Source organism: Podarcis raffonei, chromosome 7 (genome assembly GCF_027172205.1).
Source record: "Podarcis raffonei isolate rPodRaf1 chromosome 7, rPodRaf1.pri, whole genome shotgun sequence".
In the NCBI taxonomy this organism is placed as follows: Eukaryota; Metazoa; Chordata; class Lepidosauria; order Squamata; family Lacertidae; genus Podarcis; species Podarcis raffonei.
The window spans coordinates 34898883-34919329 of NC_070608.1; the positions used below are offsets into that span (position 1 = coordinate 34898883).

General features: G+C 42.8%; 1 protein-coding gene and 4 non-coding genes across 8 annotated transcripts in view; 2 read left to right on the forward strand and 3 right to left on the reverse strand.

Moving 5' to 3' along the window:
• TRIM55 (tripartite motif containing 55) overlaps positions 1–12928 on the reverse strand; it is a 40872-nt gene extending 27944 nt beyond the window's left edge. The window contains exons 1-5 of one of the 4 annotated variants that reach the window (XM_053396009.1): positions 12814–12926; positions 11454–12018; positions 10689–10861; positions 5793–5958; positions 3760–3855 (exon numbers count right to left, since the gene is read on the reverse strand). In XM_053396009.1, coding sequence (XP_053251984.1) covers positions 3760–3855; positions 5793–5958; positions 10689–10861; positions 11454–11621 — 603 coding nt within the window. In that variant the 5' untranslated portion in view covers positions 11622–12018; positions 12814–12926. Of the gene's footprint in view, positions 1–3759; positions 3856–5792; positions 5959–10688; positions 10867–11453; positions 12019–12813 lie in introns of those variants that run through there. The other 3 variants (XM_053396012.1, XM_053396010.1, XM_053396011.1) reach the window with 3 other exon arrangements.
• Positions 12929–16530: 3602 nt separating this feature from the next.
• On the reverse strand, positions 16531–16622 carry TRNAY-GUA (transfer RNA tyrosine (anticodon GUA)). The gene is given in 2 exon segments: positions 16531–16566; positions 16586–16622. It is a non-coding gene; the product is annotated as a tRNA-Tyr (tRNA).
• Positions 16623–17215: 593 nt separating this feature from the next.
• TRNAR-ACG (transfer RNA arginine (anticodon ACG)) lies at positions 17216–17288 on the forward strand. Its single transcript has one exon. It is a non-coding gene; the product is annotated as a tRNA-Arg (tRNA).
• A 694-nt stretch (positions 17289–17982) lies between these two features.
• On the reverse strand, positions 17983–18055 carry TRNAR-ACG (transfer RNA arginine (anticodon ACG)). The gene has a single exon. It is a non-coding gene; the product is annotated as a tRNA-Arg (tRNA).
• Positions 18056–18462: 407 nt separating this feature from the next.
• Positions 18463–18553, forward strand: TRNAY-GUA (transfer RNA tyrosine (anticodon GUA)). Its single transcript is given in 2 exon segments — positions 18463–18499; positions 18518–18553. It is a non-coding gene; the product is annotated as a tRNA-Tyr (tRNA).
• The last annotated feature ends 1894 nt before the right edge of the window (positions 18554–20447 follow it).

Below are 20447 nucleotides of genomic sequence, written 5' to 3' on the forward strand. Positions count from 1 at the left end.
TTCTTATTGGCTCTGGCTCCCTGCCTTCCACCCCTCCAACCCCAATGGGCACCAGCTGATGGTGGGGCCAGAGGCAAGACAAGTGGGTAACAAGTAACAAGTTTGAATCTTGGCTTTATATAGTAGGCTACATGGAAAAGCAGAGGTTTCTACACACACTTCTCTCCCTCCAGGCAAACAAGCAAGAGGCATTATGACAATTCAAAAACACATTCCAGTCAGGCAAAGGCACTTGAGGATGGCATGGAGGGGGCATGGCCTGCAGAAGGTCCTGAAGACCAGATAATAGGCCTGGGGGGCACTTTTCACACCTGGGCTACAGTTCCCCATCCCTGGTCTACATGCTTCACACTCTTAACTATCAGTATCCATTCCTTGCATTCCTGCTATCTTTAGCTTTCTATACTTGTCACAAGTCAACTCCTTATAGCTAAAGATAGCAAGACTTGCCGGTCCAGCCTACTTTCACAGGCAGAAGTATCATGGTCTAGAACAGAGCTTTCCAAAATTTTCATGTTGGTGACACAATTTTTAGACATGCATCATTTTTTGACCCAGTAATTCAGTAATTCAGTTTTGCTAGCAAACTGGAGCTCAAATAAGAGATAAGAGATACAGACACCTATTGCACGACACACCTGTACACTGCAGCCGACACACTAACGTGTCGCAACACACAGTTTGGAAAGCTCTGGTCTAGAACATGGTCAGCATTGCTTTCTGAGGTTTAGACGACACATGATGGATTGATGGGGGCAGGGAAAGGAGCAACTTCAGTCTTCTCCTCAGTCTTCTCCCTACAAATTTGTCCCCCAAGTAACTTTTGGTGCTTTGCTCACATAAGACAATAATCATTTGGAGGACAGCTGATTTAGAGGTGGGATGCCAAAGGAGAAAAATGAAGTTAAAATGCACTCTCCCTCTTTCCAATTTCCAGCTGGAGACTGCAGCCTGTACCATTTCTTTACGGGGTGGGGAAGAAAATGGGGAGGGGAGGGCCTACATTTGATCTTAAGATTGTATCTTGAAAGAGAAATGCCTCTTCTTGTGTCTGAAAAATGTCATGAGAGGAGTGGCAGGTTTCAGATGCCCTTTCTGACCTATCCGGAATAAGTATGCAGAGTCAGCGAACCACGTGGTGTTCCAATTATGCACTGACACTCTCTAATTGACCCTCATGGGAGTTAAGGATCCTGAAGTAAAATGGTGGCAAGCGGCAGGTCATTAACCAAGGTCATGTAGGTCTGGCAACAGCAGGAAAGTAACCCTTTGAGAAAGGTTTCATTCTGCAATGGGAAAGCATACACACGTTTTCATTATGTCGTCCAATTTCAAATTGGAAATTGGACTTGAGAATTCGCTTTTGTTTGCCTGTTAGTTTATTTTTAGCAAGCACCCAGCCATCTCTAGTAAACCTCTGCAGCCTTAGCACCCCTGACAAACCCACTAGTGAACTGAGGCCTGTCTGCCCTCAACGACACAGTCTCCTCAGGTGGCAGGCAGGGGACAGCTGGGTGGGTGGCAGAACCAGGCCCCCGAGGAGTGTGCCACTCACCTCCTCCTGCACTTCTCACCTGTAGCCACTGCCTGGCCCTGGGAAGAATGGGGCCGCTGCTGCTGCCACTTGCTCCTCTGTCGCCTCCTTTCTTCTCCTCTGTCACCTTCCATGTGCCAGGGCTTCCCTCAGCTGCCTCTGGTCACCTTAGGTGGCGGCAGGGAGCCCCATTTTCTGTTTTGCCTCAAGTGACAAAATGCATTAGGCTAGCCTTGAGTGCATTGATTATTGCTCCTTCAAATCTGGAGTCAGCCCTCACTGGGGCCACCCTTGTATTTCTCACAATGTCCCAGATGGACACTACATTAGCAGCATTGTAGGAAATACGGTTGGTGGCTCCAAACCACCTGGGACTGAGTGCAAGGTTGCCGTTGCTCACCTCATCCATCATAAGGCTAGGTAAGCCTTTGCGTGAAATCTACTTCCATGTAAATATTGTTACCACATGGGTGAGAATGGTGATGTAAGTCTTTCCTACCTGGTCAACACATTCTCTCCCAGTGGATGTCAACTGTTGACAGGGGGAGCTGACCCTTTAACTTTCTTACTTGTAGAAAGCTATCAGTGACTATGAATTGGCTCTTTACCCTGGCTTTTCACACCTGAAATGTATATTCCCATGACCCACCCTATTTCTGTGGCTGTAATTTGCTTTACGGGGCGCATGGGGTGTTAGGGAAGGGGTAGTAACTTTGGTGGTGGACACATCATGTTTATTCTGGGTAGGTTGTCCATTGTTGGTCCCCACCCTGCACTCAGCTTTCTGTGGCTCCTAAAAGCTGTCAGCAAGCAACAACAGCTACAGCATGGGAAATGGCCTCAGCTAGTTAGCTAAACCAGATGAGGGTAGCTAATGGGTCTCAAAGCCTTGGTGAGTTAGGGACTTCCCCTCCATGTGAGGACAGGCTCCAATGGATTGACTAGACAAGACCCATAGTGGGTCCAACAGTTATGAAGGTGGTTTCTGCACGTGCTGTAGAGGGAACTGAGGAGCAGATGGGGCCCATCATCCTGGGAATGCAGCCCATCTGGGAGAAGGAAAACTCTGAACCTAAACCTCCACTGCCTTGCGGGATCTGTTTGGGAGAAGAAAAGACCAAGGAGTAAACCCTACACAAATCTGGAACGGAGTCCCTAAGACAGTCGGAGGACACCAGCAATTCCTGCAGCCAAGCTGGTGCCAAACATATTGCTCTGCTTTCCTTTGCACCACATCAATGAAGCTGAGGGAGGTGGGTCTTGTCGTCTGGGCCGCCCAGGACCTCCATACACACTGTTCAGTCTTGCACCCCAGGCAGGTCTCTTCAGTGCTGCTAACGCAATGGTTTGACTTCATCCCCAGAGTCACATTCCTTTGTCTCTTGAGACAGACAGGTGCCAACCAATTGTTTTAAACTTGAATTTTAAATTGTTGCAACCTGCCCTTGCAACCTTACGGTGGGCTAGAAATTTAATAAGTGAGTGGATTGAAACTTTCAGTGCATTAGCTGGTGACTGCACTCTTCATTCCCTTCATAGTGGGTGTGGCCCAGTGCACTTGCTTGAGTCATCTGGGTTTGTTTACTAAACATATCCATTGCCTACGCTGTAAGGTTGACAGGCTCTTCTGTCATGGGACACCTTTGTTATTCCTGGCTTCTGCTGGTAGCATAATCTGGACGAAGCATTCACCATGTTAGCCCCAAGAGAAGACATGATCCATTTAAAAATGGTTAAGACGGTGCTCTTTATGGCATAAATTGTGCTAGTGTATAACATACCATGCTTTTGAGCTCTGTGCATCTTGAAAACTGTGTGTGTCTCCAGTCACACCTCTTAGAGTAAATTAGATTAAAAGTCTCAAATGAGACATTTAAAACTGCACCATCATCGAAGTTGTTTGCTCTTACCACAGACTACAGTGCTACCTCAGGTTACATACGCTTCAGTTTACAGCTTCCGCTAACCCAGAAATAGTGCTTCAGGTTAAGAACTTTGCTTCAGGATGAGAACAGAAATTGTGCTCTGGCAGCGTGGCAGCAGCTGCAGGAGGCCCCATTAGCTAAAGTGGTGCTTCAGGTTAAGAACAGTTTCAGGTTAAGAACGGACCTCCAGAACGAATCAAGTACTTAACCCGAGGTACCACTGTATAACAATGTAAGTATGTAATAATTAGAATTCTAAAGCAGAATTTAGTTTGGTAGAATCTAAATTGTGTTTCTTACCTCAACTGTCCTGCAGGCTTCTTCCAACTGAGTTACAATTCCTTGCACCCTGTCATTACTTCCCACTAATACAGCAATGCCATCGCTGAGTTCAGACTATAATGTAAAATAAACATAACTTAAGGAGAGCATAAAACTCTGTGGCCTTATTGCTTGCATTTTTGGAACGACATCTGCCCCTCCCTCCCACACAAATATTTTTTTTGGGAAATGTACATACTTTATTATAGGAACATACAATAAATTCTACTTTTGAAAACCCCAAAGACATGAAAATACTCCAAAATATACTTTTGCAGTAGATGAAGCTAATCTGCACCACAACTTATTTCATTAAAGGATCTTGTTCCTATAGGAATAGGATTAAAATTTGATTGGCAGGGTTTTATTTTATCCTTCTGAAATTATTTCTAGACTGCTTCTTGAAAGGTTATTCCAGCCTATCTGAATTGCTCAGTTTTGCAGGGATTTTTGCTTTGAATACAAAGTATTTGAACCACCGCCTAAATTTTGCAATTTGGGTGAGACGCATATATAGGTTTTACATTATCTCTAGCAGATATATAATCATTGATATGCATATTCATGGATTCCACAGATATCTTTGTTAAACATCATTTCTTTCTAATTATCTCAGAAAGGAGGAAGCCATGGACAGCTTCCAGTGTATTCAACTGGATGTCCCCACCCGCAAATGCATCTACCCAGCCATAGTGTTCACAAATAAATATAATTATGGGTTCCATTCAAAGGCTGTACTTGTAAACTGGCTCTGTCTAGTGGCACACTAGGACTCTCAAGAAATTGAGCTGCATTTCTCCAGAGGATAGTCCAAATAAACAGCTGTTTAGTGAATGCCGGGTTAAAAATAAAGAGATATTGTACAGATGGCAGCAAAGGATTCTAGGAGCATAGCCCAGCCTTTCTGTTCCATACTCAAGAAATTACTTGCAAAACAAAACATTTCCTTATTAATTGAAAAGTATGCATAAATATACTGATTCATAAAGAGTAGTATGTTCTCTTTCTGGGCTCTAGGATATGTGTCTTTGGTCAAATGTTGTGCACATTTGGTCACTATATTTTAAAGAAAATGACAAACTGGTAAGGTTTGAGAGGAGAACAACAACAATAATCATAAAGCTAATAATTGGGGCTGGTGTTAGCACACAACTTTGTCAGGCTGCTGCTAAGGTACTAAGACACCACTTTTTTGTTCCGGGGCATTTAAAATGGTCACTTTCCACAGTGGGAATCTGGAATCGATCAGTTAAATTTCCTCCAATGCACCAGAGCAATGCTACATTCAGGGGCATTGTGGGAAATTAAAATGGCAGTTTCATTGGAACACTGCTATCTGCCATGACCATGAATAAAAGCCTATGTCACCAAGAAAAGGGTGCTCAGAGGTAGAAGGGGGCTTAGAAAAGTACATTTTGCTGGGGAACCCCTAAAGCCTAGAGCTAGGTCTGAAAATAAGGAGTTTTGTTTGGCAGAACAAATGAGAAAAAGAAAGAAGGCACGTTTATTTCATACACTGTGGCAGCTCTGGGGGGAACGCTGATAAATTCTTCCACATAGCCACATGGCCATAGTGTATGAAAGCGGCCCAAGTCACCATTTGGACTGGTCAGTGCCTCACATTCCTGGTTGTGTTATCAATTTGCATTGGTAAGGAAGGTTTCCATGTCACAGGCTAATCAACATGTTGGTTGTAATGCATGTACCAGTATTAACAAAAGGCTGGGTAGATTTAGAAAAGTCAAAAAGACCCTATCAGGGCACAGGACTTCAACAAGATGACCTTGGTAGGGTCCTTCCATTTTGAGTTTCACATCACACATAATCAATAGTATACAGTTCTGACTGGGTTTTTCAACTGGGACAATCAAACTGCAATCCCGCAACATTGGTGGAGGACCTCATCAGGGAGAGAATTTTATTATGGTTATTTGTTTTCAAAAACTACTAGAATTCTACTGATGAAAATGCATTAAGAGGAAGCCTTTTAAAAATAAAAAATAAAAAATTACCTTCTGTCTTTGGTAAACATTTGTGAGGGGAGCAACCTCACAATCTTTATGAGCACCAAAAACTTTGCACATTGAGCATGTCGGCACTTCACAATTCAGGCAATAAATATTAATTTTCTCATCTTCATGTTCTTCACACATTGGCTGTTCAGTTTTTCTTTCAGGCCTGTGAATGGAATTCACCAAGAAGAATAAGAAAACCAAATCCCAATCTGCATCACTTTTTAAAAAATTAAATGATAAAATAAAATAGGCAAAATGCCAGTTCATCTAGCCTGATACTGTCTCCTCTGACTTATGGTAGCTTTCCCTGATACCTGATCCTGGTCATGATGCCAAGTACTGAATCTGGGACTTTCTGTATGCAAGGAATACACTTTACTACAAACTATGGTCTTTCCCCAACAGAAGAATACGATACAAAAGAGTGACACGGGAAACAGAGAAGGGAAATCTGAAAACATGCTGGGTTCACACTTCCATTTACTGTGCACTTATTGTTTTTCCAGTGCTGGGTTTGTAACCCATGTTTACCCATTATTCAAAATTCATATCCAAAATTCCTGAACTTTCTTGGAGTTATTCCTAATTCATATCTAGCCAAGGTATGAACATCAGCATAATGCTGCTGGTCAACAAAAGAGGTTTAAAAACTCTCTCAAGGCAAATCTTAAAAAATGTAGTATTAACATTGACAATTGGGAAACACTGGCCTGTGAGCGCTCCAGTTGGAGAACAGCCTTTACCAAAGGTGTCATGGACTTTGAAGACACTCGAACTCAGGATGAAAGGGAGAAACGAGCTAAGAGGAAGGCACATTTGGCAAACCCTAACCATGATCAACTCCTGCCTAGAAACCTATGTCCTCACTGTGGAAGGACATGTGGAGCCAGAATTGGCCTATGGACACACCACTAAGACCATATCCATGGAAGAGGAATACCTTTGCACAGGGCAGAAACATCTCTACCCCGCCAGTGCCCCTTGGTGTTGCACTAATCTCATGCCTGTCAACTGCCCCCCAAAAATGGCTGCTGGAATCTTGCGTAATTTTGGGCTGTACTTTTTTTGGGCATGCTGCTAAAAAATATGCATTTTGGGGTGCCATGTCCCAAAAAGGCACTTTTGAGAGGCTGCAATCTGTGTCCCAGTTTTGGGCAGCTTCATGTTGGAAGGGATGCAATCAGACATTGGTGAAGCCATACAGATGTGAACAGCTGGGTGGGGGGAAGGAGCTGTGAAATGCGCACACGAAAAACCTTCCTTGCACTCTCAGATGGTAATATAAACACCCCCAAAGAATTCCTGTCTGTTTCCTTGCACAAGTGATGATGAATTTATTATTTCGGTCACAGACCAGTTCAAGCCCACATACAATATCAAGGAAGTCATAAAACACGATAGGGATACAGTACGTTTGAATTTGCAATTAGGTATAACAGGGACAATACAGATATAGCAACAGTTAAAAAATATATAAATTAAAACTTAGTCCTTGCACAAGTTTACAGAGGCTGTTTTTCAGAGATCCAGTATGTATAATCCTCTCACAATATGCCCATTTTTACTCTATATTGGTCTTCAACCCATGTACACAATAATAGGTTCCCCCTAGACTACACTGATCCTGCACTAAGATAGAGAAGTTCCCATGTTCTGGTTTCTAGCACTTAAAGGTGAAATGGAACTGAAGGAAATGAATGAGACCTGCACAGTAAAAATAGGCTCCATATATGTACTGTAATCAAATTAGGTTTGAAAAATTTAAGGGGGCATTTTAAGAGTCCTACACGTAAACTTGATAATTGTTCTAAATTACCAAGCAAAATAGCAGGGTGTGTTGCAAGGGGGAGGGGGAGATGCAGAGCAGAGAAATGGCAGAGGGAGCCGATAGGTGCTTAACCCTTTCCATGGCTTCTCTGTTCCAAATTGACTTCCAAGCCAAACATCAGTGTTGAACAGTATTGAACTTATGGACTCTCTTAGATAATAATAGCCCAGCTGTCAAGATGGAGAAGGAACCAGGAAGACCAAACGAAGGGGGAAAAGAAAAAGTTCCTTCCTGCACTTTTAATAGTTGTGTAGAAGACGGAAATTTCCTTTTCTACACAACTGTTAAAGGTTCAAGAGACCTGTTCTCTCTCCATCTCTCTCTCTCTCTCTCTCTCTCTCTCTCTCTCTCTCTCTCTCTCTCTCGTTTTGCTATCCTAAGTGAACGGGCTCAATTATATGAAATAACATAGCTCTTCAGTTTCTGGCATACAGCCTTTTCCCAAGGGAAGACTTTTGCACAATAATATCTGGGAACCTATTCAGATTTCAATTACAGTGCTACAGAGCCAGAGAAACGTCGCTGAAGAGATGCTCTCTATTCTTCAAAACAGCATCCCTTCTTCTGCAACGCTCCATGAAGAGGCAGCCAGAAAATATCCGCGTCATTAAAGCTACAGTCCTGTGCACAGTTAGCAGGGACTAGCTTACTTCCAAGTAGACATGTATAAAATTGTGCTGCTAGGTTTGGTTTGACATCGTTTTGGTATTGGCATAATATGCACATAATATGTCAATGAAAGAAATTATGAAAACAGAGAGAGAGAGAGAGAGAGGGGGGGGGGGAGAGAGAGTAAGTAATAGGATTTGGCAAGGCCAGCATCTAGAGCAGGGGTCAGCAAACTTTTTCAGCAGGGGGCCGGTCCACTGTCCCTCAGACTTTGTGGGGGGCCAGACCATATTTTGAAAAAAAGAAGAAGAAGAACGAATTCCTATGCCCCACAAATAACCCAGAGATGCATTTTAAATAAAAGGACACATTCTACTGATTAAAAAACACACTGATTTCCGGACCGTCCACGGGCCGGATTTAGAAGGCAATTGGGCCGGATCTGGCCCCCAGGCCTTAGTTTGCCTACCCATGATCTAGAGCTTAGAGAAAGATGCTGTGGAAGCAGGTGGACAAGTGGTTTAAGAGATTTGAGTGTGTCCTTGCAGTAAATCATCAACAGAAAACTGTTGGTTTCAGTGCATGTATGGGCAGTGATTTGAAGCCAGATTTTGGTCTTTCTGCATATGCTGAAAAAAACTCTCTTCAAACAGGCATTCCCAGGTTAGTGTTAGTATGGCTGTGTGAGAAACAATGAGGTCACATGGATCTTGTTTTATATTGGTTTTGATGATAATGATATTACATTGCTTTTATATGGTGTGTTTTTCTTTTCTATTTCTCTACTCAGCTTTGCTCTTTTCATGTTGAATGGTCTTTTTTAAAAAAGCTAAATAAACAAACAAACCATTTCTTCCAGCTATGGGTGCATTTATGCATCCCACTATGATGACTACTTGATTGCCCAAGTCCTTTCAGAGCTCCTGTAGACTAACCCAGAGAGGAGTTGTTAAGCTCTTCTCTCCCCTGCATCTAAGGTGGCCTGGTGAAAAAACAGGGCAGAGCTTCCGCACTTTCAGTGGCTGCATAAGTAGAAGAGCAAAATCAGCAAGTATAGCTTGTCAAGCAAGCGGCACTTGTTCAAATGCCTTCAGTATAAAAGGGCATTTCACCTCTTTTTCACCTGGAGAGGAGAAGCAGCTGAGCTGCTCTCTGGGCCAGTCTACAGAAGGACTCTGGCAACTAGGTAGTCATGTGGAAAAACACACATAACTGGGGAAAATATTTAAGGATTTTATTCAGCAATTCATTGCAGTAGATTTTGATGTTTTATTTTTAAAAGTGCTGGAATGTTGTAACGTATGGTGGATATATGGAATAAACTGAAATGGACGCAGGAATTTGGTGGGATTTGCAAGGGTGATCCATAGCATGCATCATCGTTTGGTTCTGTGGCTACACACCGACAGACTTTCTTGAGTGTGTACATGAGCAAAGACTGCTGGCATGATGAATTATTTGTAGGCTCATTTCTCAGATGCAAGGAGTAAACACCTTTCTACATATTGCTTCATGGCAAGAAATCACATAAAGCAACAGATTAGAGCTGCTAGCATTATACAATAAGAATAGACGCTTGTGTGGCATCCAATACTGTAAAATGAAGCTCCCAATCAAAGGGTAAAGTGAGCAAACCTTTCTCCTTATACAAAGCAAATCCTAACCAGTATCAGCAGCTGAGCAACCACCAGAGATGTAGGGGCCTCACTACCTTTAGCAGATGCTGATTGTGCTCATTGCCAGTGCTTTTTTCTTCTAAACGTGGGTGGTGCTGTGGTCTAAACCACTGAACCTAGGGCTTGCTGATCAGAAGGTCGGTGGTTCGAATCCCCAGACAGGGTGAGCTCCCGTTGATCAGTCCCTGCTCCTGCCAACCTAGCAGTTCAAAAGCACACAGTGCAAGTAGATAAATAGGTACCACTCCAGCAGGAAGGTAAACGGCGTTTCTGTGCACTGCTCTGGTTCGCCAGAAGCAGCTTAGTCATGCTGGCCACATGACCCGGAGGCTGTACACCGCCTCCATCGGCCAATAAAGCAAGATGAGCACCACAACCCCAGAGTCGTCCGCGACTGGACCTAACGGTCAGGGATCCCTTTACCTTTTTACCATGAAGTTGTTACAGTAAGTGCCACACTTTTTAATAACAACAACAAAAAAAGTGCCTTACTGCATACCTTTGAGTACCCCCTGAAAAAAAGCACTGCTCATTGCTATTGCTTTCTCTTTCTATAGCTATCTGGAGATAAAGGCTCCAGGTTGATGTGAGGAATTAAAATAAGAATGGGGTAGAGGAAAGAAGTTCTAACAGGGAATGGGCAGCAATAGCTCAGTTTTATAATAGAAGTCTCGATTTGGGGTTTGGGGAATCCAATCCATGCGTTTCTGTGGCAAACACAACCAAGTCAGGAACCTGCATCCATAGGCAACCCTTCAAGGACAAAAATCGGTCCATTACCTGGTAGATTCCTGCTTGTAAATATCAATTATATTTTCCACCAACAGGTTCCTTTGAAGACCATACACTCCATGCCTGTCCAGAACTACTTCATGTCTACAAGATGGACAGCGGAATCGACCTCCTGATGCCACAGTTGTGCCTCCTCTGGTTGGCAGGTAAGGGTTCGAGGCCTGTTCTTGCCAAACAATAAACAAAGTTGTAAAGCTAAGCATGCAATATTTCACAGTTATTTCTGACAACTGCTCTCACTTCCACATCACAAGGTCCATCTCACACTATCTGCTTAAGATATGATCTAATACCTGGATGCAGTCACTCTGATGACTTCAGGGGACCTGGATCAGGTCATCAAAGCCAAACTACCAGGAAAAATACTGCCCAAAAAGTACACAGAAAGAGAAATAGCTGCAAATATAATGTTGCTCAAGCCTGGAAGCTAATAATATAATGACAACTTATGCTAGAGAGAAATTTGCCATTTTTAGAGGTGTTGTGGAACAACAGGAATGGGTATGTGTGTTAATATCTCTAAATACTTGAAATAACATTTCAGCCTATATAAATAAAAGGGACATTTACAAATGTAACAGATTCAAAATCACACTTAAGATAAATAACAAAGAACCCATGTGCCTAATTAATTCTCTCTCTCTTTTTTGCTTTTAAAGACAATCCTGTTTATTAAATGATACCCCTCCCCCCTTTGTAACATGAGAGTATTATAAACATTTATTGGAATTTTAAAAAGTTTAATAGATCTACCTGGAAGATATCGTTGGCACATTTTCTGCAGAGGTTGTGCTGACAGGGGAGGATAACCACTGGCTTAGTAAACATCTCTAAACATATGGGACAAATAAGCTGCTTCTCCAAGTTATCCATAGTTTGCTGCTCTTTGGAAAAAGACTTGTAATTAAGAGAGGTGCTCATCTCCTAGCGATTCCAAGGAGCATAGGCTCAGAGTTAGGGTGCTGCTGAGCGGTTTCCGGGTTAGGTCCCTTAAAAGAATTCCAAAGCTTGTGAGATCAAATGTCCTTTGAGGATCTTTCCCTGGAGGACATTGTTTTAACTGAGTGAAGAGAGCTGGGTCTATTTTAGAAGCAGAACGTCATTGGTTGCCATACTCAGTTTCTCCATATATGCATCTGACACAAGGACAGATTTAGACAGGTGACGGCTCACAGGGGTAAGAGATCAACATTCTTGCGTTTAAGAAGGAAGGGGGAGAAACGGACAGTTGCCACCAACACATGCAGCACTTACCCTTCTGGAAAAAACTAAAATGTTAAGCTGACTGGAGATTGCAGCCTGGTTCTTCAAGGCTTTACTGCAGCAGGGGAAAGCAAGGTGACAGAAGAAAAGAAAGTGATAGGAAACTTTTGGCGTGGTAAAAATAATTGCCACCATCACACTTTTGATGCATAGGATAATATCCTCAAAATCCTCAATCAAGTGACATTAGCACAATAAATAATATGTGTGTGTATGTTTGTACATACAGAGATGGCCATCTCTACAACAACAGAAATGGAACATCGGAGAAAGAGACCTGGGCAATGGAAGCAACTCATAAACAATGTGCAGTTATTATATAGTGCTGTGAGCACATTTCAAGAGAAAATGAAGGCATAACTAGGATTCCTGGATTTTCAAATAAAATGGGCTTCAGTGGGTTTCTTGGTTATTCCGTGGGCACACAGCCAATAAAGTCTGTCCCGTCAAGTGAACTAAAAAAAAGGCAGAGTACTCAGGTAATACAGCTGTACCATCATCATCAGGTCTACATTTGACCCAGATCAACTCCCTCCCACCATCTTAGGCCTGAAACAGTATTAGCTGTCTCGCAGATTGAATTTACCATCACCATCTTATTCTTTGTCTCATTGTTTCTTATAAATTAAGACGCCTAACAAAACGATCCATCATTAACAAAAATAAATTCCTATCAAGCCTTACATTTCCACAACTTACACTATGGTATGTGTTCTTTGCCTCCCGAAATCATAGGCCATCTGACACTTCCACCACGTGGTTTGTTTCAACACCTCGCTGACAGTTTAATTTGCTTGATATTTTGCGCATTATATATGCACATGTCATTCTAAAGCAACAATGCCCTTACATGTACATGTGAGCAGAGGCACCCCACTGGGAGCTGAGCCTCGGGGTTGCCGCAGGAGAATCACAACTTTGATGTAGTGAGCTGAGTAGAACAGAAGGCAAGAGGTGGGGGGCGGGCACAGAATTCGGTTCTCACAAACGGTGCCAATGAAATTTGAAAGACCAAAGTCCACCCCTGGTCTGAGACTCTTTCAAGTGGCAGTGGCAGGGAATGGTCAGAACAGGAAGACTGGGAAGTGTGCACTCAGTCTGATAAGATTCCCTCTGAAGAGGAGGAGGAGGGAGAAGCTTCAGGGCCCCCTTGTCTACAGCAGTTTCAGGCGGCAAGCGAGAGAGAGAGAGAGAGAGAGAGAGAGAGAGAGAGAGAGAGATGCTATACTGTTCAAGGAAGAATTGCCTAGTTACGAGATAATGGAGGAGGCAGGGGAGGGGAGGGTGCAGCCGGCAGAGACCTCCCTGGCTCCCTGGAGAGTACAGGGAATCCTCCATCTCCATGGGCCCGTCGGTCCCTCCGTATTCTAGAATAAAAATGGCAGAGGGGTGGGACTCCTGTGACTTCCCGTTGGCACTCAGGATGTTGTTGGGGACAGAAGAGGTGGAGCTCAGAGTAGCCAACGTCTCTCTTTGTGTGGAGACATGGATTCTTGTCTTGCAACCAGATGACTAAATAAAAAAGACTATAAAATACAAACTGCTTGTTCTTCTTGCCTTTGATGCCACCGAAGGGGGAGAAGACTCTTCAGTACCACTGTGCCACCTCACCCATTGCTTGGGGTGGGGGAGACTTCATTTGTAATATTCTGTGTAGACAAGCTCTGACTGTGGCTATTTTGGAAGAGGTTTTTTTTAAGTACTTAATTTTTTTTTTACAACCTAAACCCACCCCCCCGTTTAAAGTACTCAGGAAAATAGTGAAGGTGCATGCCATTTTTATTGGCTGAGCCGAGGTGATAATTCTTGCTGGGTTCCATGGCCATAGGATAATCCCAATAACTAAGTTCCAGCACTGGGCCATGCTGCGTTTCTATCTGTTTATTAGACACATGGATCTCTCAAATCTTGGCACTCGCTCTGAAGTTATTTTTAAAATGACAATTTCCCAGATCACGTCTGGCATGTGGGGCCTAATCTTAGGGCAAAGCCATCTGTGCTGCTATTTGCCAATACTTCATCACACAACTGTACAAGCGGTACGTATCATGTCTACAAGTTTAAGCCAAATATCCATCACACTTACTGTAGCAAACTGTAGTGCCTGCCTTCATACTGCGCATGCTGCTAGTAGGTTATGTTATTGACAGATAAAATGGAACTAATCAAAACTCTTCAGATAACTCTGCTGGTAAAGTACATTTTGCAAGAATCTCATATTTATAGTGCTCAGCCTGTATAAAGCATGCTGAAAAGGAAATCTCATTGCAGTACATACAGATGTCTGTTATTGTTGGCCTCCGCCTGCCATTGGGGGACATTGGAGGTGTGTGCCTTTGTGGGTTAGGTCAACCTATATGCAGATGTAATCAGTGCTTTTTTTCTGGGGGTACACAGGGGTACACATACCCCTAAACATTTTGTGAATCTTTGTACTTTTATCCTTTTACTGCATTTATTTTCCCAGATTTGAACTATAAAACAATGATTTTATTGAGTAAAAATGAGAGTACCCCCAAAACATTTTTTTAGAAAAAAAAGCACTGGGTGTAATATATTACTATCTGCATACTCAAGAGACAAAGTGGATGTAGACTACAATCCTATATATACTGGGACAAGAAAGGAGATTCCGACTCAACATCAGGAATAACTTTCTAACAGTAAGAGCTTTTCGGCAGTGGAACGGTTTCCTTCCTTGGAGGTTTTTAAGTAGAGGTTGGATGGCCATCTGTCTTGGATGCTTTAGTTGAGATTACTGCATTGCAGGGTATTGAACTAGATGGCCCTTGTGTCCCTTCCAACTCTATGATTCTATGAAAGTCACATTGAACACAGTGGGGCTTTCTCCTGTGTAGATGTGCATAGAAATGTGCTGTTGATGACAAGATACAGTCATACCTCTTCTTGCGAACGCTTCATGTTGCGTTTTTTCGGGTTAAGAACGCAGCAAACCCAGAAGTGTTTACTTCTGGGTTTTGCCACGCGCACACATGTTCTGCGAGGTTCACACATGCGCAGAAGCGCCACTCTGGTTACAAACTTTTCGGGGTGCAAACGGCACCCCGGAACGGATCGTGTCTGCAACCAGAGGTACCACTGTGCTAGGTTTATTGCATGCCAATTTGGGAATTCAAAAGTAAATATTTTGGGTGGCTAAATTCTGCAGGGGGTGGAATTTTCCTTTTATCCATCATCCATTAATCATAGATTTCTTTCTCACACGCAGAGTAGGTCATCCATCTGAGAGAGGAACAGCCAGGGCCGGGCCAACCATTAAGCAAAATAAGCTTAGGGCATCATGGGAAGGAAGGGGCATGACAGAAATTTTCCATTGCCAGATTTTGAACATTAATGGTCACAAATTGCTCAGCTGAGCACTCCTTTTCTCAGATGAAGTATAATAAAAATCCCAGCTGAACAACCATGCAACAAAGCAAGCTGGATGCTTTATCTCTACTAGATATAGAAGCAGTTGTGTCACCTAAGATTAGTTTTGATGATCTGATCAAAGACTTTGCATTTAGAAAAAGGAGGGAATTTTTTTTCAATTAGAAATAAAGTGGAAGTATAGAAAATAAACATTATTTTCCATCTTACTGTAGGTTTTGTTTCATTTCAAAAAATATAAATTTATTTTAAGGTATATTATTGTTTCTAGTTTGAATTAGCTATATTTGGGGTCACCAAAATCTTTTAAGCGCTTAGGGCTTCTTAAGGTCTTACTCCAGCCCTGGGAACAGTAACAGGACCTCAAACCCACACAAACAAATCACAAAGACAATGCTTCAAAAAGCAAACTTTTATTCCCCTGGGAAACCTCAACCTGTCCCCTGTCCAGGGTCTTTCTGCCTCATCTGGGGCCCATTCCACCAGGTCACTCCACTTCTGCCTTGCAAGGTTTTGCCCCCTGTGCTCTCCATTGAGACTGATTGGTATTAATAACCAAACCATATACGGTTTTAATGGATTACTTGTACAATGATATGCATGTTTACTCAGAAATAAGGTTTATTTGGCGTCATCCCTAGTAAACATGCTCCTAACAAACTAACCAATTAATGAAATTAATAAAAGCATGCTTGGGATGTGGATAAGGAGCTGGAAAAGGCGAGAAGAATCCTTTGCTTGGAAAGCCTGAACAGGTACCACAAAAAGATTCCAGAGTGTCACCCATGAAAAATCGATGGTTGGTAAAAAACAGCTGCTTAAAGGGCTGGTTCTATATTTGGAAGCAAAGCAACTATACATCAACAATTCTATTTTATTAGCCTGGCTGCACAGTAGTCTCCAATCCATCTTTCTCCCCCTCCTTCATCTTTTTTTTAAAAGCAGAATTATGATGTTCTTTCCAAAGGAACGATAGCGGCATATTTATTCTGCAATATGAAAATATGGTATTTTATGCTTCAGAATGACAATTGCCAAGTGTAAGATACTATAACAATCAGGCACGTTATTTCTCCATCGTTTTGCGGGAGAGGTGGATGGATCACATCTTCTAATAATACACCACAGTCTAGAATTATAAAGAGCGGATGGCTAGGTCAATCACAAAAAATACATCTCCTTCGAGCCGGAATCGAACCAGCGACCTAAGGATTCCTTTAGAAGCAGTTCCTCTACAGTCCTCCGCTCTACCAGCTGAGCTATCGAAGGGACATACACACGCCTTTCCCGAGAGATACACAACCGCCAGTAGCAAGAAGGCACTTTGTATTCGAGCATGCGCAGAATGCATCACGAGCTCCACACACATGCACGGAAACTATCCCAGTTCTGAGTTTTCCAAGACAACCTGATAATCCACCCAAATGTAGGCTGGAGACGAGTGCATTTTTGAACAATGGTAATAACAAAATGTAACGTGGCATTTTGCAAACAGCTGCACAGAGTAATTGTAGAGGAGCTGTGCTTTGCGAATTCTTTCTCCTGCACTGATCTCTCGTTCTCCCTGCAGAGAAATGCAAGGAGTACAGTCTCATCCTCAGATCCAATTTTATTATTTGCTCGTCCTAAACGAGCTTTAGCTAAACAGAGCGCTGTCCGCACCACCATAATGATCACATTTTCTTTTGCGTTGCATATCGCCTGCTCCTGAAGTTGTTGTACCTGTCAGAATGAGTAAGTGCATATGCATTGCAAAGTAAAGAATAACACCCTTGCTTGTTCATGGTTTCCAAAACACTGTTATCAATCTAACATTCTCTAAATTCTGGTTTATGTTTTTGCAAACAGCCCACCCAAGTGAGGGGCCAGTGGCGCAATGGATAACGCGTCTGACTACGGATCAGAAGATTGTAGGTTCGACTCCTGCCTGGCTCGCAGTGGTCCATTTTAATGTTGTTTTCTAAATTCAACATTGAAATGTTTAAACCTTGTTAAATACTCTTAGGTTGCTCAGAAATCCCGGGTCTTTATCATAGTTGTGATATGCTCCTTTACAGGTATGTGCGAATTTAGATAGTGGAAGACTGAATATCACGTTTTAGGCTTCTTAGGCTTCAATCTGGGAATAAAATGAACTGAATTCAACGGGCCATACTTTTCATTAGATCGCTCCGTTAGTCCTTAAACAGAACTTACTGCTCAGGTTCTGTTATAAACAATTGCCTACATTTTGATGTGCTATGTGTACTAAAATATACCAATTGTTCCCGTATACCTTTCATTTCTGGAATCCCCTGGCTTTTCCTGTATGAATGAAGTCAGGGTTGAAGCTGTTTGTTAATATGCACTTTTTGCAACCATGATGCCCTTATAGTAATTTCGAAATTGTATTAGCGAACATTTTATTATAATTCATTATTTACATCTTCTTGGGCTTCTTAAAGAGCATCATGTACTGAGTTACCATCTAGTGGTCTTCTCGCTTCAGATCCACGTTTATCTAGAGAAGATTGTGCAGGGGATGGAGAACAGCCTACCAAACTCTGCCTTTTCCCTTCCATAGTACAGTATACTGTATTTTATAACATCTTAAAATACATTCAATGTTGCCGAAAAAGTGAACCACCACCGAGCCAGGCAGGAGTCGAACCTACAATCTTCTGATCCGTAGTCAGACGCGTTATCCATTGCGCCACTGGCCCAGCTTGCAAGAGGGGCTTAGTAAACAACGCCAAGCATATAAACTTAAACATTATAAATCCTCTATTTCGCATCCCCAGTCTTGTTCTCAGCACATTCCGGTCCACGTTTCACCCCCAGTTTGTTAACTCCCTGTGTGCACCCAGGGTAATAATAGGCTATTTCCTCTTTCCTTATCCGCACAAGGATCCACCCCTCTCCACCCCAGTAGGTAGCACTCAGGAGTTTCAAGTGCACGATGCCAGGGAACGCATTCAAAGCCCGCGAGCAACGCCAGCCTTTGCAACTCGTGCACGCCTGCGACTTCAAGCGCCACCTTGCGCTTCCTACATGCAGTCCTAACTTCGGCTTACAGCGAGCCACTTTAGCATGCATTCTTTAGCTTCTCCGACAAGCTGCTTGCCAAGTCCCTTCGATAGCTCAGCTGGTAGAGCGGAGGACTGTAGGAGTGCTCGGCTACTGAAATCCTTAGGTCGCTGGTTCGATTCCGGCTCGAAGGAGGCGTGTTTTTTTCCCCTCCTCGCACAGATTAACTGTTTTATAACAAAATGCAATGGCTCCTCCATTTCGGAAGAGGTCATTCACGGAACCGGATTTACGGGTAAGTTTTGGAGAAAGAAAATAGCGTTAGCGGCAGAAATGGTTGCCGTGTTGTTTCAGTGCGTTGGATCTTAAATTGATCTCGCTTGCCAACGACGTTTGAGTCGAAGCAGAGCTAGGCCCCGGAGTAGTGAGCAATGGTGTCTCTGAGCCTGTGCAGTGAGCAGATTTCCTCAGCGCTGAGGTTACAGGTGGCAGCAAAAATTTCCACCTATGGTTCGTCCCAGCACGCACGCACCCTCTCCCAGTTAACCACGTGGTATAAATGAAAACATAACTCCAAAACGATTTATTTAAATCAATTAAGAGCTCAAGTAGGTGGCTTGTGGAATTTTATTTTATTGCGCCAGGCGCCCCATTGCTAAGGCTCAAATTTCTGGTCAAACTGGTTTATCTTTAGGCCAGAGTTATAAAACAAGCACAAATGGGCTTGGGGGGAAGAAAGGTTTTTATTTCGCCAAATAAAGTTGGATCGGGTTTTTTCGTTCCATGTTTTTACAGGCACTGGGGGAAAAATGTGGTGTTTTGCTGCTTCCTTAAAAATGATTTTTAAAGGACATTTTTCATATGATTCATTAGCATAGCTGTCAACGTTTTCCTTTTTTAAAGGGAAATTCCCTTATTCCAAATAGGATTCCTCGCAAGAAAAGGGAAAAGTTGACAGCTATGTTCATGAGTCTTTTCATGAACTTCATGTGACCATGTATGTGGGTGGAAAGGAAATGGAGGAGAGGTTTGCCCCAATTGCTTGGACTGGTGATGGCAGAGTTAAAAAGCTCTTCTGAGTTTCAGGCCATGGGTCAGCCTTTCCTAACCTGGTGTCCTCCACAGATTTTGGACTACAGCTCTCATCATCCTTGACAATGTTGGCTGGGGCTGATGGGAAGTGTAGTCCAGAATTGTCTAGAAGTTTCTGGGTTGAAAAAGGTTGCCTTAGGACTAGTCTAGGCATGGTGTGGACACCCTTGGGTAGTGTTCCTCCCATTGTGAATAGCAAGTGTGGTGTGTGTGTCCAATTCCAACTAGGGCTGTGTCAGGGCAAAGGGTTCCCATCTGGTCTGATCTTCACGCGCACTAGCCATTTATTTTAAAAACCAGCTATGTAAAGGGAACTACTTGTCTAGTTTGGCCCTTGGGAGAAAGCAGCTAAGGTGCACCGTAAACAAAAGTTCCTTAGGAGAGAATACAGTTTGAGCCAGATGTGAAACCCCTGGGGCTCAGCTAAGCTCTGAAGTTGTCCATTGCTTTTCCCAATAATACAGAAGTTAATTGTTATAGGTGAGTGATTTTTAGCTGCCCCTTAATCAACAACACTAGTCCACTGTCCACTCACCAGCCATAATTTGCACAGGGTTGAGTCTGTTTGTAAACTGGGAGCTATTTTGAGCAATTCATTGCTGCACATGGTTACCTCATTTTACAAGTTGCTCTGGCAACTACAGTACCTTCTAAAAATTGGCAGTTTGGATATTTTAGGCAGTTATTCCTCTTTTCAAATCGGTATCTTATGTAAAGCACCTAATATATGCTTGGTTCTATAGAGTTGGGGAGAGGACACCCCCTCATGCATCCTTGCCTGCAAATTTAAAATTGACTTAAATTTAAAATAAGATTTGCACCAGAGGTCTTGACTGGCTCCAACATAGGAACAAAAATAATATAAGGAAGAAGACAACCAAGGCTGAGAAGCAGCAAAAAAAAGAATATGAAATCAAATGAGGCCATATGAGTCTAAATGAGAAAGGGCATAACAAGAGGCAGCAGTAGACATCATAGATTGTGAGAGAAGGGATG